Raw genomic sequence first — 25,264 nt, 5'->3', positions numbered from 1 at the left:
AATGTATTCAGCTTTATTATAGGTATGACATTTCAAAACCAGTGGAAAGGCTGGGCAAACTGGTTCATACCTGTAATCCTAACACTTTAGGAGGCTGAAGTGGGAGGATCACTTGAGGCCAGGAGTTTTACACCAATCTGGGCAACATAGGAAGAGCCCACTGCTACAAATTTTCTTTAAACTTGCCCAGGTGTGGTGGCATGCACCTGTAGTCTAGCTACTTGGGAGGCTAAGGTGAGAAGATCACTAGAGCCCAAAAGTTGCAGGTTGCAATAAGCTATGATCCTACCTCTGCACTCCAGCCTGGGTGAGGGAGTGAGACCTTGTCTCTAAAAAGATAAATTTTTAAAATTTAAGAAAAGACTGGGCACAATGGCTCATGCCTGTAAACTCAGCACTTCGAGAGGTCAAGGCGGGCAGATCACAAGTTCAAGAGATCAAGACCATCCTAGCCAACACAGCGAAACCCCGTCTCTACTAAAAATACAAAAATTAGCTGGGTGTGGTGCCTCTAATCCCAGATACCCAGGAGGCTGAGGCAGAAGAATTGCTTGAATCCGGGAAGCAGAGGTTGCAGGTGAGCTGAGATCGTGCCATTGCACTCCAGCCTGGCAACAGAGACTCCGTCTCAAAAAGAAAAAAATTAACAAAAACTGAAATATCCAGCCAAACCACTGGAAAATAGAAAATAAAATACTGAAATATTCATATAATGGAATACTATGAAACAATTAAAAGAAATAGATTGACCAGACCTTTAAGAAATGTAGTAGAGAAAGTTTCAGAATAACAGACACAATAGAAGGTCAATTATGTAAACACCCACACATACAAAGAAACGTGGAGAAGAAAAACCTTGGCAGAGTGTGATGGCTCATGCCTATAATCCTAACATTTTGGGAGGCTGAGGTGGGAAGATTGAAAGAAACCAGGAGTTGGAGACCAGCGTGGGTAACAGAGGAAGATCCTGTCTCCAAAATGAAACAGAAAAACTCCACAAGGATAATCACCAAGTCTGTAACAGTCCTTATCTCTTGAAGTAGAGAGGAGTAGAACAGAGAGGATCAGTGTTACAGGTAGTGTCAGAGGCTCTTTTTGTTATACTTAATGCTTTAATTTTTAAAAAATTTATTCATGTACATTTTATTTTATACATAAAATTTATAGGCCAGGCCTGGTGGCTCATGCCTGTAATCCTAGTACTTTGGGAAGCCAAGGCAGGAGGACTGCTTGAGCTCAGGAGTTCAAGACCAGCCTGAGCAATACAGGGAGAGCCCATATCTACAAAAATGTCAAAAAAAATTAGAAGGGCATGGTGGCATGTGCCTATCCAGCTATTTGGGAGGGTAAGGTGGGAGGATCACTTAGGCCCAGGAAGTCAAGGCTGCAGTGAGCTGTGATCACACTCTTGCACTCCAGCCTGGGTGACAGAGTGAAACCCTGTCTCAAAAAAATAAATAAAATACAATAAAATTTGTATATAACTTGTATAAATTAAAACTTATTTCCAAAGGTGGAGAAGAGGCGCTAAACTATATGTCCAGTATAATCTTGTTTGTTCATAAAATATAGAAATAGATACATAATTTGGCCAGGCGCGGTGGCTCACGCCTGTAATCCCAGCACTTTGGGAGGCTTAGGCGAATGGATCACGAGGTCAGGAGTTCAAGATCATCCTGGCTAACATAGTGAAACTCCATCTCTACTAAAAATACAAAAATTAGCCGGGTGTGGTAGTGCATGCCTGCAATTCCAGCTGCTCAAGAAGCTGAGGCAGGAGAATCACTTGAACTTGGGAGGCGGAGGTTGCAGTGAGCCAAGATCACGCCATTGCACTGCAGCCTGGGCAACAGAGTGAGACTCCAAGGAAGCAAGGAAGGAAGGGAGGAAGGGAAGGGGGAGGAGGAAGGGAAGGGGGAGGGGAAAGGGAAGAGGGGAAGGGGGAAAGGGAAGAGGGGAAGGGGAGGGGAAGGGGAGGGAGAAAGGAAAGAAAGAAAGGAAAGGAAAGGGAAAGGAGATATAATTTATGAAAGAATACATAATAATATACAGTTAACAATGGTTACAGACGGGGCACAGTGGCACACAATGGCTCACACCTATAATCTCAATTATTTGGGAGGTGAAGGATCACTTAAGCCTATAAGTTCAAGACCAGACTGGGCAACACAGGGAGAGCCTGTATCTACAAAAAATGTAAAAATGAGTTATGCATGGTGGTGCATGCCTATAGTCTTGGCTACTTGCAAGACTGAAGCTGGAGGATTGCTTGAGCCTAGGAGGTTGAGACTGTGATGAGCCATGATGGTGCCACTGCACTCCAGACTTGGCAACACTCCGTGAGGTGGGGAAAAGAAGAAAGACTTACTTTTCGCCAAAACTCATTTTAAGATGAATAGAAAATTGTATTTTAACTTCTCTTCCCAGCACAAATACTAAAGCAACAGTTTAACTTCCATTTCCAGTCTCAAATTAAACCATAGGCCTATTCCTATAACTGTCTTATTTTAGTAAAACAGAAGTGGGTGGAAAAAAGATATGTCACTGAAACACATTAAACTGAGAGACTTGAGTCTACTGTAGGACAGCCAAGGAGGCTGATGCTCAAGTTTCCTTCAGCTAAAATAATGGTAACACTTCACAGAGATTGCACAGTCCAACTCAGCTGCAGTGAATGAAAGCTACAAGAAAGTTTACTGAACTAGTTCTCCATTAAATTTTGCTTAGGCAGCTGGGTGTAGTGACTCACACCTGTAATCCCAGCACTTTGGGAGGCTGAGGCTGGCAGATCATGAGGTCAAGAGATGGAAACCATCCTGGCCAACGTGGTGAAACCCCATCCCTACTAAAAATACAAAAATTAGTTGGGCACGGTGGTGCATGCCTATAGTCCTAGCTACCCAGGAGGCTGAGGCAAGAGAATCACTTAAACCCAGAGGCAGAGGTGGCAGTGAGCTGAGATTGCACCACTGTACTCAAGGCTGGGTGACTGAGTGAGACTCTGTCTCAGAAAAATGATTTTTTTTTTGCTTAGACCTCAATCTTATTTCCATTTTTAAAGAGCACCATTAGCACGAAGCGTAATACCTACCTACAAGTACTATGTGATGGTTAGGGACTTTCAACCTAAATGTGTATCCACTTCTAATTCCACAAAAGAACACTATTTCCAGTCAAGATTATGTGGAGCATATATATTCTCCCCTACTTTGCAGCCTGATACTGCATTGAATCCTGTGCTTTTCTGTTATGTTAACTCATCTCTGAAAAAATACTGTTTCTAGTAATACTGACCATACCTCAGCTATTTGACAACAGTTAGAACATGTAAAGAAAAGAATAAAACTGGATGCTTGCTAGGTATGTAGTACAGTATTCCCTGACTTAGGATGGTTTAAGATTTTTTAATGTTACAATTATGTACATATAATATGCGTCAGTAGAAACTGCATTGAGTACACACACAACCATTCTGTTTTTCACTATCAGTACAGTAGTCATCAAGTTACACGAGATATTTAACGTTTTATTTCAAAACCAGTTTTGTATTAGATAATTTTACCCAACTGTAGACTAATGGATTCTGAACATACTTAAGGTAGGTTAGGCTAATCTATTACATTTGGTAGGTTAGGTGTATTAACTGCATTTCCTTTGTGTTTTGTTTTGTTTTTTTGAGAAAAGGTCTCTCTTTCACCCAGGCTGGAGTTCAGTGGCGTGATCTCGGCTCACTACAACCTCCCCCACTTCCTAAAATCAAATAATCCTTCTACCTCACCCTCCCAAGTAGTTGGGACTGTAGGTGTGCGCTACCATGCCCAACTAATTTTTAAATTTTTATACCAGCAATCCCATTACCAGGTATATATCCAAAGAACTATAAATCATTCTACTATATTTTTGTACCAGCAATCCCATTACCAGGTATATATCCAAAGAACTGTAAGTCATTCTACTATAAAGACACTTGCACACGTATAAATCATTCTACTATAAAGATACTGCAGCCCTGTGTACAATAGCAAAGACCTGGAACCAACCCAAATGCCCATCAATGATAGACTGGACAAAGAAAACGTGGTACATATACACCATGGAATACTATGCAACCATAAAAAAAAGATGAGTTCATGTCCTTTGTAGGGACTTGGATGAATCTGGAAGCCATCATTCTCAGCAAACTGACTCAAGAACAGAAAACCAAACACCGAATGTTCTCACTCATAGGTGGGTGTTGAACAATGAGAACACGTGGACTCAGGGAGAGGAGCATCACACACTGGGGGCAGTTGTGAGGGGGTAGGGGAGGGACAGTGGGGAGTGGTGAGGATCGGGGGTAGGGGGGATAACATGGGGAGAAATGCTGGATATAGTATATACCTAAAGTAAAAATAAAAAAATAAAATTTTTGTAGAGATGAGGTCTCACTATATTGCCCAAACTAGTCTCAAATTCCTGGGCTCAAGCAATCAACCCACCTCAGCCTTCAAAGTGCTAGGATTACAGGCATGAGTCACCGCACCAGGTCGTAACTACATTTCCAACTTATGATACTTTCAATCTGTTATAGGTTTATCAGGGCATAGTACCATGTGTATTACAAAAACTAAAAAGGTAATGAGATAATTACATATTTCATTTGAATATATATTTGACAGTGGTTAGAAGGATCAGCTAGATCTTGACCACAACTTCAGAACACCATTTATTGAGACCATTTATAACGCAAATTTCACATTATTGAATAAGTAATTCAAACACTTGAGAAAATGGTAGTTTGTTTGGTTTTTTTTTTTTGAGACAGAGTCTTACTCTGTTGCCCAGGCTGGAGTGCAGTGGCGCAATCTCGCCTCACCGCAACCTCTGCCTCCCGGGTTCAAGTGATTCTCCTGCCTCAGCCTCCCAAGTAGCTGGGACTACAGGCGAACCCACATGCCTGGCTAATTTCTTGTATTTTTAGTAGAGACGGTGTTTTGACATGTTGGTCAGGCTGGTCTCGAACTCCTGACCTCAGGTGATCCACCTGCCTTGGCCTTCCAAAGTGCTGGGATTACAGGGGTAAGCTGCCATGCCTGGCCTTTTCTTGGTATTCTTTCTATATTAAAAACTTATTTTAATCAGGCATGGTTGCTCACACTTATAATCCCAGCACTTTTGGAGACTGAGGCAGGCAGATCGCTTAAACTCAGGAGTTCAAGACTAGCCTGGCCAATATGGTAAAATTCTGTCTCTACTAAAAATACAAAAAAACTAGCTGGGCATGGTGGCACACAACTGTAATTCCACCTACTCTGAGACACAAGAATCAACTGAGCCTGGGAGGTGGAGGTTGTAGCGAGTCAAGATTGCACTACTGCACTCTAGCCTGGGCAACAGAGCAAGACCCTGTCTTAAAAAAAAAAAAAAAAAAGGTGCATTTTCTCTTGTGCTTAAAATTAGATCTACATTTGGGAAACTTCTTTTATATAACCCCAGTCAGCTGTGACAAAGACTACTGAATAACAGTGAAGTTCCATTTTTTTTTTTTTTTTTTTTTGAGATGGAGTCTCACTCTGTTACCCAGGCTGGAGTACAATGGCACAATCTCAGCTCATCGCAACCTCTGCCTCCCAGGTCCAAGCGATTCTCCTGCCTCAGCTTCCTGAGTAGCTGGGATTATAGAAGCATGCCACCTTGCCTGGCTAATTTTTGTAGTTTTAGTAGAGACGGGGTTTCACCATCTTGGCCAGACTGGTCTTGAACTCCTGATGATCCACCCACCTCGGCCTCCCAAAGTGCTAGGATTACAGGCGTGAGCCACCTCGCCCAGCAATAATGAAGTTTCTCATCTTTCTACAGCTACTATTCATAATGTACAAGGAAAGTTATAGTATTAAAGAAAAGTTTTAACCTGTCCTAGGAGAATTCCAAGATATATCAGGTTTCTTTTCTACAAGTGGGTAGAAAGTAGAATGTAGAAAGAAGCATTTCAGATTGCATTAAGCAATTGCAGAAGTAAGTTGTGATACGATTTTGTTGAACATGACCTTCTTTTCTTTACACGAAGGACGTGCAAAGAATATTCAAAAAGCTGATAAGGATGAATGTCAGGAAAGGGTATTAGCAATGCAGTGCTCTTTTTAAAAAACAAATGGATCTTTAATGTCTGTGTTTAATCACATCATTGCTTTATTTTCCACAAATCAGAGAAGGAAGAATTACCTATCTACTGGGGGGTAAAAGCTGGCTGATCTAGTGTTTTAGATGTCAACTTAAAATGTGGTGCCAGATTCTCATCTTGGGAGACATTTATTCACATTTGCCTAACAATGAGTACAGTAATAGTTGCAGTATAAATTGCAGACTGAAACACTACTAAATTATTACTGTTCAACTAGATTAAAATTCATAGGCATTCCTGTTTAATATACCCAATATAAAAAACTGAATCAGGCTGAGCACAGTGGCTCATGTCAATGATTCCAGCACTTTGGGAAGCCAAGGTGAATGGATTGCTTGAGCGCAAGAGTTCAAGACCAGCCTGGGCAACATGGTGAAACCCCAACTCTACAATAAATACAAAAATTGGCCAGACATGGTGGCTCACACCTGTAACCCCAGCACTTTGAGAGGCCGAGGCAGGTGGATCACCTGAGGTCATGAGTTTAAGACCAGTCTGACCAACTTGGTGAAATCCCCTCTCTACTAAAAGTATGAAAATTAGCCATGCATGGTAGCTGGTGCCTGTAATCCCAGCTACTCAGGAGCCCGAGGCAGAGAAGTGTTTGAGGCGGAGGTTTCGGTGAGCTGAGATCTCGCCACTGCACTCTAGCCTGGGCGACAGAGCGAGGCTCCATCTCAAAAAAAAAAAAAAAAAAAAAAAGACCATTAGTTGCATTCTTCCCTCTATAAAAGAATTTTTCCATTTAAATAGTAAGTTCCTTTAAAGCATTTGAAATCTATTTGCAACTGGGTGCAATGGCTCACTCCTGTAATGCTAGCACTTTGGGAGGCCAAGGCAGTCCAATCAACTGAGGTCAGGAGTTTCAGACCAGTCTGGCCAACATGGCAAAACCCTGTCTCTACTAAAAATACAAACATTATTAGCTGGGTGTGGTGGCACACGCCTGTTATCCGGAGGAAGGCTGAGGCAGGAGAATCCTTTGAACCCGGGAGGCAGAGGTTGCAGAGAGCCGAAATCCAGTCGTTGCACTCCAGCCTGGGCAAAAAGAGTGAAACTCCATCTCAGAAAAAAATAAATAAATAAATAAACTGAGAATGCTTCCCCAGCTTTCACTTTGAAATGACTACAGAATTATCTCTGCCTACATTCTCCAATTGATCAGAAAGTCACACCAACAAACGCCACAATGGTGAGTATATTTGATCATGTTTGGACAGGCGTTTTATATATTTATTGCCAACCTTCACTTACATGTTGTTAGATATAATTTCTGTCTTAGCACCAAAGTAATGCCTAAGATCAACTTATTACTCAGTTTCATGGAACTGCATTTCCTTTTTTATTTCAATCAGAAATTCCTGGGATGAAGGACAAAACTGATAAATTCATTGTATTTCCACCTGACCACAACTGTTAGATAAGAGGCTCATTAAAAGAGTATCATAAAATCAAGTTTGAGGATACATGATTAGAGAATAAGTAGGTTACTTACCTAGAGGTGTAACTCACATGCCTACTAGCTATTTAATCTTTGCTGAATACCCAATAAAATCGCTATTTTAAGAGAGACAGTCTTCAAACGATAATGCAAATTTGGTTTGGATTTATCATATTAAATACATATTTTGTTGTGTATAAAAGTTATATAACTAAGCAAGATGAATTGAGCACAAATATTACTGCATAGTTCAGTACCACCACCTATTGTTAGTAGCTGTCAAGTAAAAATGTTTTATGTATCTAATGGATCCAACTACATTAAGACATAAAACTGTAAAACCACAGATGGATACCTTGGCTTTTCTGAGTCAATATTTGGGTGGGAGGGGTCTGACCTAAGAATTCACTAAGTCTCGCTAGGTCTGGAAGATCAAGTAGGAAAACAGTGTAAAGACAACTATGTACAAGTAGCTAAATTTGGTCACTTTAAGGGCATTCTTTCTTCTCCCTCCCTCCTTTGGATTTTCCTGGTGTCACGGAATATTTTATTTTGAACATCTAAAAATACCCTTCCAAAAACCACAGTACTAGTTAGATTACTGAAAATTTGTTTTTTAAATGGAGTCTTACTCTGTCGCCTAGGCTGAAGTGCAGTGGCACGATCTGAGCTCTCTGCAACCTTCACCCCCTGGGTTCAAGCAATTCTGCCACCTCAGCCTTCTGAGTAGATGAAATTACAGGTGTTCGCCACCACACCCAGCTAATTTTTGTATTTTTAGTAGAGATGGGGTTTCACCATGTTGGCCAAGACTGGTCTTGAACTCCTGACCTCAAGTGCTCTGCCCATCTCGGCCTCCCAAAGTGCTGGGATTACAAGCCCAAGACACTGTGCCCGGCCAGATACTAAAATTTTTAATTCAGTTTCTAATATATTACCAGTTGGAAAACAGTAATCTAAGGAGCAGGAATGAGATCCTTGGCCTATAAGAAAGCACTTACAAATGTGCAAGAAAAATGAGATGTGAGATTTGAAAACAGACAACTTTGGGAAGGAAAAGAGACGGATTTGTTAAAAATCAGCATTAAAAAGCATCCATCAACACTAACAGTTAAAACTGACAAATGACCTAAAACATAAGATTTTTAAAGTGTGACCCTTGCTAGGCCAGGTGCAGTGGCTCACACCTGTAACCCCAGCACTTGGGAAGCCAAGGTAGACGGATCGGTCAGGAGTTCTAGAACAGCCTGGCCAACAAGGTAAAACCCCATCTCTACTAAAAATACAAAAATTAGCCAAGTGTGGTGGCAGGCTAATAGTAGTACCAACTACCGGGGAGGCTTAAACCTGGGAGGTGGAGGTTGCAGTGATCTGCAATTTGCCACTGCACTCCAGCCTGGACAACAGAGGGAGACTCGGTCTCAAAAAAAATACATAAATAAGTAAAATAAATATATAAATGTGTGACTATTTCTAACAGAAGTACTAATTTAATGAATGAAAATCTTCAACATAAAAGTAGATTACATCTAAGAATGTGGGACATAATGTTAATAATACATTTCATAAACTTTTTGTCAGGTGATAGACTTTTAATGACTCAATAGAAACAGTAACTTGCAACATAACGGTTTATCTTTGTTTTCACACACGTGTTGATTTTTAAATAATGGAAGCTACTATATAAGTACATGATAGAATGTACCATGTTTCAAAAGGTAAAAAAAAAGAGGCCAGGCACAGTGGCTCACACCTTTAATCCCAGAACTTTGGGAAACCAAGGAAGACGGATCAGTTGAGGTCAGAAGTTTGAGACCAGCCTGGTCAACATGGCGAAACCCTGTCTCTACTAAAAATACAAAAATTAGCCAGGCGTGTTGACTGACACCTGTAATCCCAGCTACTCGGGAGCCAGAGGCAGTAGAATCACTTGAATCTGGGAGGTGGAGGTTGCAATGAGTCAAGATTATGCCATTGCACTCCAACCTGGGCAACAAAAGTGAAACTCCGTCTCAAAATTTTTTTAAAAAGTCTGGGCACGGTGGCTCACGCCTATAATCCCAGCACTTTGGGAGGCTGAGGCAAGCAGATCAGAGGTCAAGAGATTGAAGCCATCCTGGCCAACATGGTGAAACCCCATCTCTACTAAAAATACAAAATTAGCTGGGCGTGGTGGCACACACCTGTAGTCCCAGCTACTTGGTAAGCTGAGGCAGGAAATTTGCTTGAACCCAGGAGGTGGAGGTTGCGTTGAGTGGATATCACACCACTGCACTCCAGCCTGGCAACAGAGTGAGACTCCATCTCAAAAAAAAGAAATAACCAAAGTTACAAGTTAGTTCCTGGCAAAAATTAAGATAAACTAATATCCAGGTCTCTTCATTCACAATGTAGTGTGCTCTTTTGGTCATGCTGCATTTTAAGATTTTTGGTTTTTGTTTGTTTTGTTTGTTTGTTTGGGACAGAGTCTTACTCTGTCATCCAGTCTGGAGTACAGTGGAATGATCTTGGCTCACTGCAACCTCTGCTTCCCAGGTTCAAGTGATTCTTGTGCCTCAGCCTCCGGAGTAGCTGGGACTACAGACACACACCACCACGTCTGGCTAATTTTTGTATTTTTAGTAGAGACGGGGTTTCACCACGTTGGCCAGGCTGGTGTCCAACTCGAGGCCTCAGGTGATCTGCCCGCCTTGACCTCCCAAAATTTTGGGATTATAGGTGTGAGTCACCACACCCAGGCAAATTTTCATTACTTTAAATAAAATGAAGCAGGTAGGCAAACAAATATTACATGCTAGTGTTACAGGTTGCATGTAACATTACAGATTTGTAAGAAAGTCAGTGAGGTATAATGAAAAAGAATAATGAACATGGATTCAAAATACCCAAATTGGAGCATATCGTTTTCTAACTTATGGGTCCTTATCTCTAGGCACTGTTTAAACTGTAAAATGATATCTGAATGTCAGTTAATGTTACCACTATGATTCTTTTTTAATGTTAGGCTTTTTAATAAACCCATTAATACAGAATTTTGCTCCAACAATACTACACCCACAAAATGAACCTACTAAGAATATGACAAAGTGGAGAGGCTTATCTAAAATAAATCTAAGCTTGGACTCAAGGGCTAGCCTAGATATTTAAACACTAATCTCACTAAGCGTTAAGATAATGTCAGATATCGCACTTAAAATGAAGGTGGCCAGGTGTGGTGATCACACCTATAACTCCGACACTTTGGGTGGCCAGTGAGACAATAGCTTGAGCCCAGGAGTAACAAATATAAAAATAAAATATACTGGATGAACTGCAGAAAAGGTCTTTTCCAAAAATTTTATAGACTTTTTGCTAGTTATGCTAAAAACAAAGCAGGATAACAGTGGAGTCAAAAAAAAAAATGCAGATTGGAAATCCTGGCTCCCCCACTTACTAGTTGTGCAATTTGAACACCTTATTTAATCTCTCAGGCCTCCACTTTCCTCAGATGTAAAACAGAATCGTAAAACTAGAAGTAACAGAGGTAAAACATCTGGCTCAATGTCTGGATGCAGGAAGTATTCAATAACCATCATTAAATTTGAAAGAAAATTACTAAAATTTGCTGCAAAGTTCACTATGAATAATATCATTAAAAATCTGAATAGCAAATTTTAATTAAGTGACTAACAGAATTCAGCACATACTATGTTAACCTACAAGGGTTATTAATGTATACATTTAATGCCAAGGTGACACAGCAAGGAACATGAATTTCCACATCTCTCAATATCTTCGAGACTGTTTATTCAGTAGTCATCTACTTTGGCTATTGTAAAGAGTGCTACACATCTGGCTAACAGGTACTCTCCCTCGGTTTTAACTTAAACAGTTTTTTTTTTCTTTCTATAGCTCTAACCCAGAGAGGGAGATTTAAAGTGTGTGGCCTCCAGTTACAACATATGAAAGCATAACTATAAAAGGATTTAAATGAATCAACTACTAAAAATCTTAAGTTTCAGTTATCTTATCCAAGAAAAATAAATCTTTTACAGTCACAATTTGAAATTAGCTATTATGTGATATAAAGATTTCATGCATCCACAAAAATTCTCAGTAACATACCTGCTATCTGCTTACAGTTGTAAAATTATCATTTTTTGTTTGTTTGTTTTGTTTTGTTTTCAGACAGAGTCTCACTCTGTTGCCCAGTGGCACAATCTCAGCTCACTGCAACATCCGCCTCCCGGGTTTAAGCGATTCTCCTGTCTCAGCCTCCTGAGTAGCTGAAATTACAGGTTCGAGCCACCACGCCCAGATAATTTTTGTATTTTTAGTAGAGATGGGGTTTCACTATGTTGGTCAGGCTGGTCTCGAACTTCTAACCTCGTGATCCGCCCACCCGCCTTGGCCTCCCAAAGTGCTGGGATTACAGGCGTGAGCCACCGCGCTGGGCCAAATTATCAGTTCTTTTAAGAAGCAGACTGTAATCTTGAGGATTTAAAAAAATCATTTGACGTAAAGGTTTAGATCTGCTTTATTTGCCTATCTTTTATTGATTGAAAGTAAATATTCAAAATATTTTCAACAAATTAGCAGTAAGTTTACTACTTCCTAAGAAGCCAATTTACTAATTGTTCTCACTACTTGTAAATTAGGTCCATAAAGAGGTAAATGGTTTTAAGAATACTCATTTAACTTCATTAACACATATCATTTCTAGCCATTCTCATCTGTATTCTGGCATGGAACACTTCACATCACACTAAGGGAACAGCTTTTTGTCCAAGAAGGATTTCCCTCCTTAATATTTTTTCAACCTTCTCAGATCCTATTTAGAAAGCTTTAGCTGCCAGCTACATCACAGTCAAGTTAAAAAGAAACCTCTTAATAAAGCAACAAATTTTCTTAGTATTTTATTATAGTATGTCACCACTACAGAGATTGTAAATTAAAATATAAAAGAATTATAAAAATAGAAAATAGTAACGTAATTTTAAAGCACATACAACAGAATACTTGCCAACAATTATTCAACCTAAAATGAACAGCAAACTGATAAAGATATAATTCCATAGGCAAAAGACTGTCTCCAACTCAAATCTTCAGAATCTGGAACTCCCTTTCAAGATTTTTAAAGTAGTACTGAAAATGAAACCATCATAAATTAACCTACTGGGGCTCTGTACATTAGAGCCATCCAATGTCCTATTAAACACCAAATAGTATCTACCATAGTATTTTCTTCTCGTGATCAAGTTAAATACTAAAACTCTAAGAAGGCCAATTCTTTGATTTTCTCCACTCCTCGCGTGCAACAGTAACACTGTAGCTCTGAACTTAAACTCATCCCGAACACTTAATATCTTGATCTTCATGGATCAACTCAAATCATTTTCCCGTTCTAATAAGAAGAAATCAAGGTGGCACAAAAGGAGTCATGAAACTTAAAAAAAAAACAATCAAGGAATAAACTGACGACCCTTAAAATTTTTCACTCCCTGTACCTAGTAGTCGAGTTTCTTAACTTTTTTCTCGCCGTCTTACAATTTCATCTTTCAAATGGAGATGAAGAAAAACACCGAGTGAGATTGTCCACCGAGCTGTGAGTGATACCAGGTCAGCCTGGTTCTCTGCCAGAAAAGACCAGGTGACATTTACTCTTCCTGTAGAAGTTTCTTTCTCTTGTCCCCTCAAAGAACCTTCCAGTATACTGTTATACTATTGTAATTCACCAGTAGTTACAATACTTTGCTTCCCAATGGAATGTCTTTCCTGCACGGTGACTACTCACTACAGACGCTTTCAAGATCGTCCACTCCTCAATTCCAGGACTGTAAACCTCCCTTGCTAGAGGAGAAAAAGTTCCTAAAAGACAGACCGGAATGGATTTGCTGAACTTTCGTCCCAATCTCAAAGCATGTAGACATCCAAGTGTTCCCAGAAACAATGAGCTACAAAAGTACAGACTAAACGGGAAAGAAGAGGAAGTATCAGAACAATACCCAAACCAAACACAGCACCGAAAACCCGTGGTCGCCTCTATCATCCCAGTCTACTGCCCCCACTTCCCTAGTTGCACCAAGGTCTCAAACTCGGAGAAATGGCCCCCAGCCTCTAATTTCCTCCCTCAACAGACAACAAACGCGTCACGACGAAGGTGGCAGCGAGAAAAGCAGCAGGCTCTTGCTGACCGGAGCCGTGATGCTTTTTCTGTTGAGTAGAAGGCGGCAAGCCAAGGGTTGTATAAAGAATGAAAAGCGGAGCGATTCTGGGGGATGGGGGGAATTAGGACGCCCGAGCTAATCCCCCGCCGGGGCCTGCTGGTGGGAAGAGACGGGGGGCGAACAGGCGAGGGGACTGGGGCGCCAGGCTGCGCTGGGCTTTCAGGTCGCGAGAAAAGGGAGCCGAGTCTGGCAGCCCCGCCGGTGGGTGGGTGGCGGCGCCCGCCAGGGAGGAGACTCCGTGCGGAGCGGACGTTTCGGGATGAGAGAGCGCGACCCGCCCTCCTCACGCCGCCCGAGCCCAAGCTCACACCTCAAACCTGCTCTTGGTCACTCCGTTCACGTCTCTCCTCATGGGGCCGGCGGATGTGGCCCGGGCCGGGCGCTGCGGCGAGCGGAGTGCACAGACCGGGGGCCCAGGGCAGGCCCGGGAGTTCCGCGACGGGGACCAGGAGGCGGAGGGGCGAAGTCGGGGCCTTTGGACGAGAACAAGAGACCTCTCGGCTCCGACGGGGCCTCCACCACCTCCCGCGGCGCTGGCGGCCGCGACAACTACTCGTCGCTAGCTCAGCTCTCTCCACAGCCTCAACTTCAACCCAAAACAAAAACACTCCCCACCTGCCAGCAACGCCGCTGCTCATTGGGCAGAGACGCCCGGGCCTCGGAGAGCCTGGGAGGAGGAGGGGGAAGGGCAGGAGGGGGAGGAGCGCGGCGGCGGCGGCGGCGCCACGAGACCACCCCTCCCCCACCCGGGGCCGGCCCTGACAGTGCGCCCTGAAGCAGCCGGAGCTTGGCGGCGGTGGCACGACCCCCAGCACCTCCGACGCAGCTGAACCCATCAGGAGAAGGCGAGGCAGGGAAGTGCCTTTGCGTGTGGAAAAGGGGGGCTGTGGGGTGGGTGCCAGTGCGCCCGTGCTCGCGAACCGGCGAGAGAGAAAAGAGCATGACTGCACTCTGCGCGGGGGCCCCTCTTCTGCCCCGTGTCCCCCTCTCCTCCCTCCGCAGGCAGATAGGCACGCAGCCACCTGCACAGAACTCAGCCTCTGCCCGCGCCCCCCATCCCTCGTCACTTGTTCCCCAGGAGCCTGTAAGGCACATACATCCTTCCCGGCCACCCAGCTCCCTTCCCCTGTCACTCACTGTCGCCTTGAACCCAAAGTGCAGCAGGCGGTCCCTGCTTGGAGCCATTTTCCTCCTCTTTCTGGATGTCTCTAGATTGGGACACTGCGGCTGCCGCCGCCACCGCCTCCGCGGTTGCCGCCGCCGCCGCCGCCGCCTCCCCCGCCCCAGTGGATTGCATTACGGGGTGCTGCAGGGAGGCCTGGGGGGCCGCTGCGGGACGCGTGTCTCCTGGTGCATGGCTTGGGAGGGCGGGGGCTGATTGTGCTGAGCGGCAGGCCGAGTGCCCGCCCTGCTCTCAGGATAGCTGCGGGGAGGCACTTGGGGCCGGGGTCTGGGATGGGTGCTGGGCTGGAGCCCGGCAACCCTTTCGACGGCCTGGGGAGGGGCGTGTGTCCGTGGGGGTGGGGCGGGCGAGGCCGAAGGGCCTTTGACTTCCCTTGCTGGGCCGCCGCTGGCGCCCAATGGGCTGCAGCGCCTGCCCATCCGCCAATCAGGGCGCTGGTTGGTGAGAGCCTCAGCCTGACGCCACTTTGGCGGGAGAAACGAGCGTGTGTGAGCGAGTAGGCGGGGGCATTTTCCCGGTAGAAACGCTTCATCAGGCTCCGGGGCTCCTTGTATAGAAGCAGATCTGTGTCATCATATTATATTATGTTTTAACAACTCTGGTATTCAAGGTCTCATAATTTATGACCGAATTTCCACGAAGGAATAACCCAGGGTTTGTACTTCATTGCCCCTTCAAAGAGCAACAAACTACGAAATCATGTCCTAAGCGTGAAATACTAGAAACTGTATAATAAATTCCAGCAGTCCTGGCAGGAGCAGCAGCACTGCTAATTGTATGCTTCCAAAGCAGTTATGACTTGTTCTTCCTCACACCCCTTTTAATTAATGGTTTTAGCGACTGACTTGTTATGTATCTAAGAAATTAACAAGAGCAACAAGTGCGGTTGATCTTTAAGAATAGGCACATTTTAGCTGGAAGGCACATTACCAAACTCTTAAAGCACTGTACAAAATTTTTTTTTTTTTTTTTTTTTTTAGCTAAGAGTCTTAACTCTGTCGCTCTGTCGCTTAGGCTGGAGTGCAGTGGCACGATCTCGGCTCACTGCAACCTCCGTCTCACGGGTTCAAGCGTCCCAAGTAACTGGGATTACAGGCACGCAGCACCCCGCCCAGCTAAGTAGAGACGGGGTTTCGCCTTGTTGGCCAGGCTGGTCAGGAACACCTGACTACAGGTAATCTGCCCACCTTGCGCTCCCAGAATGCTGGGATCTTTTTTTCATTTGTAGAGACAGGGTCTTCCTGTGTTGCCCAGGCTCATCTGCAATTCCTGGGCCCAAGTGATCCTCCAGCCTCCTCCCAAAGTGCTGAGATTACAGGCCTCATGTGAGTCACCACTACCGGCCCCCCTTTTTTTTAATCCTAGAGGAGGCGTCCTAAAACCAGGGACCTAGCTACAGAAAACTCATTCTCAGACCCATAATCCCAGGTCTGTCTTCTCCTTCTGTCCCAGGTACTTTTAATGTTTTTGCTTGAGTTCAGCCAGTGGAATAAAAAAGCCTTTTCATTCTGTCTCATCTAAGAGCTGTATTCTCCCAGCAAAAACTACTGATGCATTTGGTGAATAACAATGGCAAATGGTAGAAAAACTGGCCTACAGATTAACAGAATGAAGACAAGTTTCACAGGTCAATTATCCATTCCAGTGGACCATTTCAAGTAGTACTCAGGGAAGACATTTACTTTTGACTGACTCTTATTCACTGGAGTTTTGAACAAATCAAAAAAGTATTCAAAGGCTAAAATTTTATTACACACAGGCACATTACTTTTTATCAAAGAAGTTTATTTGCATGTAAATAAACAGGTTATTTTGTAATGTTTCGGGGGAAAAAAAATCCCACAACAGATTGAATCTACTTTCAAAAAAATGAAAAACCCCAAAGTATTTACAGAACGGCCATATGCACAGAAAACCAAATTTGAAAGATTTCTTTTTAAAAAACGACCCTCCCCAGCTGCTCCTGATGTACATTTTTAAACTTAAAATTTAAAGCTCAGTTCTTATAGCTGAGCATGTTTCCCAATCTAGTTTCTGAGCTGTTAAGTACTTCCTGCCCCGCCAAAAACTAACTCGAAATGTATGGCGGGCAGGGGAGGAGGGGAGAAGGAAAAAAAAATTAGGTTGCCCAAGGATTGTGAATAATGTTTCCCATACTGACATCTTTAAGTGACTCAACTGTGGATACTATATGACTCACTGGCTCCCTGAAAGGGCTTCTGAGAATTCATGATATTGCTGCACTTAATTTTTCCATCTAGGCCTGAAGAAGGAAAATCTTTCAAGAGTCACCAACCTCAAGCCTGGTTTTGGCAATTATATCCTGTGTTTGTCTCCACCACCCCACCCCCCACCCGCTAAAATACTTCTGTTTTAAGACACATTGATTTTGAACCTGAAATCTTCATGTACATCAGAGCAGGTTATGACCAAGAACCCCTAATGTTAAGCCAAAAGACAGAAGAGGAATCAGGTCAAACTGAGAATACATAAGACACCAGCAGCAGAAGATAGGTAGAAGTTGACTTCATGTCCTTGCCTTCTTTTGAAACAGAAGAATGAGTACACCTAGACAGGAGGGAGGTGTCCCAGGCTTGGTTTATTCTGCCTCTTCTCCTCCACCCTGTGGAGAAATGCAGTGCTCCCTGGTTCTCAGGCAGGGTGAAGCAGTTTAGCCCCGGCTCCCTGTTAAGCAAGTTCAGATGCTGGGTCAGTGTGGGGGTGAGCCCATCGACAATTCAGGGGCTTATCCTTCATCCAGATCCTAACTCGGGATTCTTTGATCTGGGATGAAGACAGAAAGAGAGAAAAGCTTCCCAGTTTACTCATTTTGGTATTTGTTGGCCCTGCTTGGGGGAGCTGAGCCCCGATACTATTCAGTACATTCCCAGTAAGATTTTCCCCACCCAGAACAAATTTTAAAAACCACGTAACTTTTTTCCTGCAGAAACCAACGGGATAGGATTCAAAACTAGGTGACAAACCCGTGAGAAATTGAACCTGGCTGAATGTCTGAGAGGCTGCTACTGTATCAACATCACAAGATAAAGCACTCTGGTATCACCTGCCCATGTCCTCGTTAGTGTCACCCAAGACATTTGACTCTGATACGGTAACCAGTAACTTTTCTTGCTCCACTTTGCAATGTTTTGTTTCCTACATCTTATTACCTTGGGACACAAAAGTAGCAGAGTTGTTGAGAGCTGATGACCAGAAAAGGGAGAACACTAGAGGAAATGAGACAGGAAAGAAAGCCAAAGCTGATTTTCCAACTCTATGCTGACTCCAACCTGCAGAAAGAGCTGAATATAGAAATCTTCCATATATGATGAAGTCACTCCACTTATGACATAACACACAGAGGAATCACCTGGCTTTTTTTTTTTTTTAACCCAGAAGAGTTGTGCTGGGGACCAGGCCCCATCCCGCTGATACAGATCCTGAATGGAATCATCAGGAATGGCACAGTGCAGGTGTCAATATCAAAGTAAGGCCGCAGAATTTTGAGAGGACCCTCCAAATACTGAGAACTTCTGTTGCACTCAAAACAGTCTCCTGGATTTCTATATTTTTATGTGAAGGGCTCTTATTGATGTCCCCCAGAATCCAGACTCAGACCTATTTCTCCAAAAAGGTCCAATTGGGTTGCTACATAGTAGCAAGGGTTTATCTTCATGCTCACCCAGCATTCCAGGCCCCCATTACTTCAAGTGAGCTTGAAATTGTTTTAAGTGAACTATGGCTGCAGATTTTTTACTGTTTTATCTCAGGGAGCATACATTGGAGTGATTTAAAGTTTGGACTCCTTCTCCTTGTGATAAAGAGAAACAATGAGTCCAGCTCTTAGGAATGGCATCAGTTCTCCTGCAAACAAACAAAATGCTGGGATGCAGAGTTTTGGCACGTTGTGGAAACAGGAGAACTATTAATTCTGTAATGGTTTTCATACCATTGGGTCAGGAAGGCTGTCCTACACTAAACCTTACTGCATCTGAAAACATGTTTACATCCCAAAAAGCCACCAGCTTTTTTTTTTTTGAAAGGAAAATGAGATTACAAATCAATACCTCCACAGTGAGGTAACTCCTAATATTCCTATGATCTCTGAACCCTATTTAAAACATCCTAAAATAAAAATATCATTTTGGTTTTTCTATTATATTTAACTTTAAAGGTGGCTCTGACTAATCTGCTTGGGCTTGATGCTACAGTATTAGCACAAGCTATAAGCTCCCTACCACCATATAAGCCTTGCTCTTCCACCTCCCGTCATTTTGAACCCTAAACCTCATAGATTTAGAACAAAACACTGTATAAAAACAAAGGGTTAAAATATTACAAATAAATAGCTAAAATAATCTTCCCTCCCCCAGTCACTCCTAAGAAACAGACACCAAACATTACTTAAGTGTCCAAAATGACCAAAGTCCTTCATTTGCCCATGACTCAAATGGACAACTACCCCAAACAAAGTTGAACAACCTTCATGCAAACGCATCAAGGAATGTATTGCTTTTTCATTTTCTGCCCAGCCCTTCATATACATGCACTAAAATGAGTTTAAAACATGGCCTAAAAATGGAAAAAGGGAGAAGAAAATATATGTGAGTATTTCCCACAAAACTGTTTCCCGCCCTTCCCTCTCCCTACATCCCTCCCACCCCCGCTTCCCTTTCTTAAGCAAGTATTTTAACTTTTTCTTTCTGGCACAGGAACAAAGACTTCTTGGTAACCCTGTGGTCTCTTTAACAGGGTCTGGATATGCCTTTCTAATTCACCCAGCTAGGTGTCAAAGCCATGCCATTTAGTATTCTTAACCAAATCAGACCTGTCGGACTCACCCCTTACAGCGGTTTGCCTATAAACTTATCAATAGTTTTTTTCTCTGCCCCTGTTTCTTTTAGGAAATAAGGTTCCTAATTGCCAATCAGGGCCACATCCATAAGATCATCGTCTTCTTCCCCAATCATAAAGTCTGGGCTGAGCCTTGAGGGCCTGTCTGCAGATAAGACTGTGTTACTTGTCATAGACAAGGACTGGTCTGAAGAGATGGGTGATTTGGACCAACTCTCTGGCTTAATGCTGTGAGATTTTTTCTTGTCTCGGTCTTTGTCCCGGTCTCGGTCCCTATCTTTGTCTTTTACTTTCTTCTTTTCCTTTTTGTGCTTCTTATGTTTCTCTGTGCTGTATTCTGGAAGTGGTCGGATGCCATCATCTGAGCTGGGACTATTCTGATAAGATTTCTCTGCTATGGAGGAGCCTGACTCACTTTCACTGTCCAGATTCTGGGGGGTATATGCTGGTGACTTACTATGGCTGGGAGAGCCACGTTCATGCTTTGGAGTGGAACCACTGATGAGTGGAGAGCCATAGTTTTTAGAAGAAGCCATCTGAGGTCTAAGCCCTTCTCCACTACTTTCCCCAGGTTTCTGCAAAGTCACTTTGGCTTTAATGCTGGGGGAGCCTCCATCATGCTTACTGATGATAATTTTTGCCACACCTGTGCTCCCCACATTTTTTGACTCTGAGGTCTTCTTAGAAGAATCCACTGAACTCCCAGAGGTGGAAACCTTTGATTTGTCTTTATCACTTTTCTCCCGCTTGCCCTGAAACTCTCCTCCTGACATGTTATGTTTGGAGGACATAGGATGGCTGGAAGAATTTGTGCTCACCCCCATCTGGCCATCCATTGGGTCTTCGCCCCCAGGGCCACTGGTGACAACCCCGTGCTTCAGTTTATCTATGACAGCTGTCAAGGACGGCTTCTTATTTCTGCTGGGAGATTTTCCTTTGGAACTCCCATGCTGGTTCTGAGAGGATGACATGGAAGAGCCACTTGAGGAAAATGAGGAGGAAGATGCCGTACAAGAATTAGATGATGGGGGAGTTTTCTGGGACAATGAGCCTGAGGATCCTAACCCTGAAGATGACTTCATGCTAGAGCTTGAACTAGTTCCTGACATATGAGAACCACCAGAACCTGAACTGATAGGGGACTTGGCTTTAGAGGATGGGGGAGTTCCAGGAACAGGCTTCATTGGGGAGGCAAGTTTGTCACAGCCTCCAGGTGGCCTTGAATGAGAAGGGGATATGTTTGGTTTACTTAAAGAAGGATTCATAAGTGATGATGGCTTTCCTTGAGGTTTCATCTTGGTGCTGCTAGAGCTGCTGCTCAGTCCATGCTTGGTAATAGGAGAGGAGCCTGGCTTCCCCCCAGACTGCGAGGAATTTTTGGACTGGCCAGATCCAGAAGACCCCTGACTAGAGTATATACTACTACTTAACTTGGAACTTGATGAGCCTTCTGATTTACTGCTTTTCATCTTCCCTGAGGTGGAAGCAGAAGATGAGGAAGAAGAGGAAGAATGGCTATGGTGGCTTTTGCTGCCTGAGGAAGACACAGAACCACTGCTGGTGTACTGACTGTGAGAGGAAGGCTTACCCACCATCACTGTTCCCTTAGGAATCTGAATAGTGATTTTGGGAATGGGTGGCGTGGCAACACCTGGGGGAGTCTGAGATCTTCCTGAACTGCCTGGAGATTTAGATCCACCTGTACTGGTAGGAGGGGTAAAAGGTCGGTTAGAAGAACTATGAGATGGAGACTTTCCCTCAGTGTCTGCCTTCTTCCGCTTTGGAGGCTTATCTTTGCTTTTCCCATCATTAGAAGGGGTCCGACTGCGCTTCCCTGGTTTGCTGTCTAATCCTGGCCCTGAAAGAGTACTATTATTGGTGCCACTGCCTTCCTTTACCCTCTTTTGAGTCTTTTCTTTCCCTAAGTCCCCAGTGGCCAGTAAAGGACCCTGACTACTACTATGATGCTCCATAAGATCTGCAGGGCCTAAAGCTTTGCCAGCTACTGATATAATACTGAAATCAACTGTGTCAGCTTGGCTATTGCCCTTAAACTTGGTCTCCCCATTATCACCTCCAAGCATTGGCACCCCCAAAGTATTTAGTGCCTGAGATGCAAATCCTTTGAAATCATCATTATCCCCACTTTGGCTGCTTTCATCAAAATATTCTTCTCCAAAACCACTTTGGCTCTGGCTGTTCAATAAATCAGGATTGAAATCTACTCCATCATGAAAAAAATGATTTGTAGGAGAGTCACTACTGGGACTTCCAGCAGCATCTGCAATAAGGTCAGCTGGATCAGTGTATGGATTTTCATTATTGTTAGTTTGAAAGACATCAGAGTCAAAGAGGGTACTCTGAGAATGCCCAGAGCTTGAAGAATCTCGAAGAGGGGTGCCAATGGCTGGGCAATCATCACTAGTGCTGGGAAGCTTAGAAGCTTCTTCTGCAATGTCTGAAAGGATGTCAGTTACATCTGGGCCAATGCTGTCTGAACTGGACAGTCGGACCATCCTTTGAATACTGGGTTGGGGGTGAGGTACTGGTTGTGGGTAAGTTGCTGGGGGAGTGCTACACTGGCTTGGAGCTGGAGTGATATGTGGCGTATCCAGTGTGTCAGCTGTCATGTTGACATCAAAGATAGGGTTCTGTGAGTCAACATCCATTGAAAATAACTCTCTCTGAAAGTCATCTTCAGTCTGGTGCTTTGGTTTGTCAGGTGGTAATCGTGATGACTTCTTTTTCTTGGTCTTGTTGCTCCCCGAGCATATTTCCATCCGGGGTGAGCCAGAAGAGGAGTTCTGCCTTTCTAAAGGGCTGCTTCCATAAAGGGTTGAGAAATCCTGGGCAGGATTATCTTTAAGAAGGTTCATGAGCATCGGGTGGTTCTTGGTGTTGCCGGCCATCGAAGAGACAGGTGGCGGCGTGTGATGAGGAGGGGTCGGACTCGAGCCAATGGTAGACCCCCCGTTCCCTGTGATTTGCAACAAACTGGTAAGAATTGGGTTCTGAGACACCTTGCTGAAGTCCTCCCCATGGCCCACCGACTCATGCCGATCTTTGATGCTCATGCTCATATTAAACAAGGTGGTAATGGGACCCCCCGGAAAGGTGTTGGTTGGTGTAGTGGTACCACTCATTGGGTTGTTGCCTGTGGTCATGCCATACCCTGGGCTGCTAGCCGGGGGCAGGTTCTTTTTCACCATGTCTTCAACTGTCTCTGCAATGAGGGACAGTGCTGGGGTGTCGGCCTGAATGGTTTCAGCTTTCCTCCGAATAGCCCTCATCGTCACAGGGATGGACATACATCTGCAAGATAAGATAGAAGAAAACAAAGTTAACATTGCAATAGCTGCTGAATGAGACCTGAGATTTAGATACAACATAAGAGTTTTGCAGTAAGCAGTTTTCAGGTAGGGTAAATAATAGTTCCATCAAATACCAGAGCTTTGGGTAAATTCATTCAAAAAATCTAAGCCAAAATGAAATTGTCAACCTCTTAATAAGAGTCACACAACAAAAGCAACTATAATCAAGAGTCCAAATAATTGGATTTCAAACTGAACTAAAAGAAAATTGGTAATAATGGAACTCAGTAAGAAAATATCTCCTTAGGGCGGGCGCAGTGGCTCAGGCCTGTAATCCCAGCACTTTGGGAAGCTGAGGGGGTGCATCATTTGGGGTCAGGAGTTTGAGACCAGCCTGGCCAACATGGTGAAACCCTGTCTTTACTAAAAATACAAAAAATTAGCCAGGCGTAGTGGTACACACGTGCAATCCCAACTACTCAGGAAGAGGAGACAGGAGAATCACTTGAACCCAGGAGGCTGAGGTTGTAGTGAGCCAAGATCATGCCACTGCACTCCAGCCTGGGTGACAGAGGGAGACTTTGTCTCAAAGTGAAAAAAAGGAGGCCGGGTGCAGTGACTCACACCAGTAATCCCAGCACTTTGGGAGGCTAAGGCGGGCAGATCACGAAGTCAGGCATTCAAGACTAGCCTGCCCAACATAGTGAAACCCATCTCTACTAAAAACAAAAAATTAGCAGGGCATGGTGGTGGGTGCCTGTAATCCCAGCTACTCAGGAGGCTGAGGCAGGAGAATCGCTTGAACCTGGGAGGCAGAGGTTGCAGTGAGCCAAGATCATGCAACTGTACTCCAGCCTGGGCAACCATGTGAGACTCTGTCTCAAAAAAAAGAAAAAAAATGTCTTCCTCTGGGGGATTTGTATGATAATTACAGGAATATATAACTTATTTTAATTAAGGAATCATTAGAAAAATCTCTTGACCCATCAAGTTCTAAACCTTAATGGCCTAGATCATCCCAAAGCTACAACTGTTATAAAAAGTGCTATTTCAGGAATGAAATCTTGTTTATTATAAAGCAAAGCACTTTTTATTTTCCAGATAAATTTATATTCATAAACCTCAGTTTGCAAATGTTTTGCTCTGGAACATATGTCAGCATATTTTTCTTTTTTCTTTTTTGAGATGAAGTTTCGCTCTTGTTGTCCAGGCTAGAGTAGAATGGCTTGATCTCAGCTCACTGCAGCCTCCATTTCCTGGGTTCAAGGGATTCTCCTACCTCAGCCTCCCAAATATCTGAGATTACAGGCATGCGCCACCATGCCTGACTAATTTTGTGTTTTTAGTAGAGATGGGGTTTCTCCATGTTGGTCAGGCTGGTCTCGAAATCCTGACCTCAGATGATCCACCCGCCTTGGCCTCCCAAAGTGCTAGGATTACAGGTGTGAGCTATTGTACCCTGCCAGCAAACTTTTCTTATAAGACCACATAGTCCATTAGGCTTTGTAGGTCATATGCTTCCTGTCCACTTACTCTGCAATATTAGCTACAAAGCTGCCACAGATATTTAAATGAACGGCAGTGTTCCAATAAAATTTATTTACAAAAACAGGCTGCCAGACCTGGCTGTAGAAAAATCTCAAAAAATTACATATTAATGGTTCTGGGATGCAGACTGGCTTAAGTATCTCCCATATAACATTTAAGTTGGTGTTTTTGTTTGTTTGTTTTCAGATGGGATCTCACTCCGTCGACTAGGCTGGAGTGGAGTGGCGCAATCTCAGCTCACTGCAACCTCCACCTCCCAAGTTCAAAGTGCTGGATTACAGGTGGCTGCCACGCACAGCCTAACATTTAAGTTGTAAAATCTGGCCCAGTGGACCCAGTGGCTTATTACACCTGCAGTCTCAGCTACTCAGGAGGCTTATGTGGCAGGATCACCTGAAACTGGGAAGTCGAGGCTGCAGTGAGCCGTCATCATGTAACTGCAGTCCAGCCTGGGCAATAAACTCTGCCTCAAAATTTAAAAAAATAATAAAAAAAAAGATAAAAATGTTATATATGTTAAGAATTGGCACATAGGATAGGTGAGAAAAATATCTTATGTAT

The 25,264-nt window shown here is 43.6% G+C and overlaps 2 protein-coding genes across 6 annotated transcripts in view; both read right to left on the bottom strand.

The window, feature by feature from the left end:
• Window positions 1–15,005, bottom strand: part of FBXL20 (F-box and leucine rich repeat protein 20) — a 110,918-nt gene extending 95,913 nt beyond the window's left edge. For 3 of the 4 annotated variants that reach the window (XR_010339815.1, XR_010339816.1, XM_012451937.2), the window contains exon 1: window positions 14,945–15,005. Coding sequence is in view for 2 of the 4 variants with exons in the window: in XM_012451937.2 (XP_012307360.1) it covers window positions 14,945–14,992 (48 nt within the window). In the remaining 2 variants the exon portion in view is untranslated. Of the gene's footprint in view, window positions 1–14,117; window positions 14,361–14,944 lie in introns of those variants that run through there. The other variant, XM_012451938.2, reaches the window with a different exon arrangement.
• Window positions 15,006–16,758: 1,753 nt separating this feature from the next.
• MED1 (mediator complex subunit 1) overlaps window positions 16,759–25,264 on the bottom strand; it is a 49,298-nt gene continuing 40,792 nt past the window's right edge. The window contains exon 17 of one of the 2 annotated variants that reach the window (XM_064369470.1): window positions 16,759–23,156. In XM_064369470.1, the coding sequence (XP_064225540.1) occupies window positions 19,907–23,156 (3,250 nt within the window). In that variant the 3' untranslated portion in view covers window positions 16,759–19,906. The remainder of the gene's footprint in view (window positions 23,157–25,264) is intronic. The other variant, XM_012451940.3, reaches the window with a different exon arrangement.

This window comes from Aotus nancymaae, unplaced genomic scaffold (genome assembly GCF_030222135.1).
Source record: "Aotus nancymaae isolate 86718 unplaced genomic scaffold, 86718_ANA_hifiasm-v0.15.2.pri h1tg000089l, whole genome shotgun sequence".
NCBI classification, from domain to species: domain Eukaryota; kingdom Metazoa; phylum Chordata; class Mammalia; order Primates; family Aotidae; genus Aotus; species Aotus nancymaae.
Note: the sequence above shows the minus strand (reverse complement) of the source record. Positions and strands in the feature narration are given on the sequence as shown.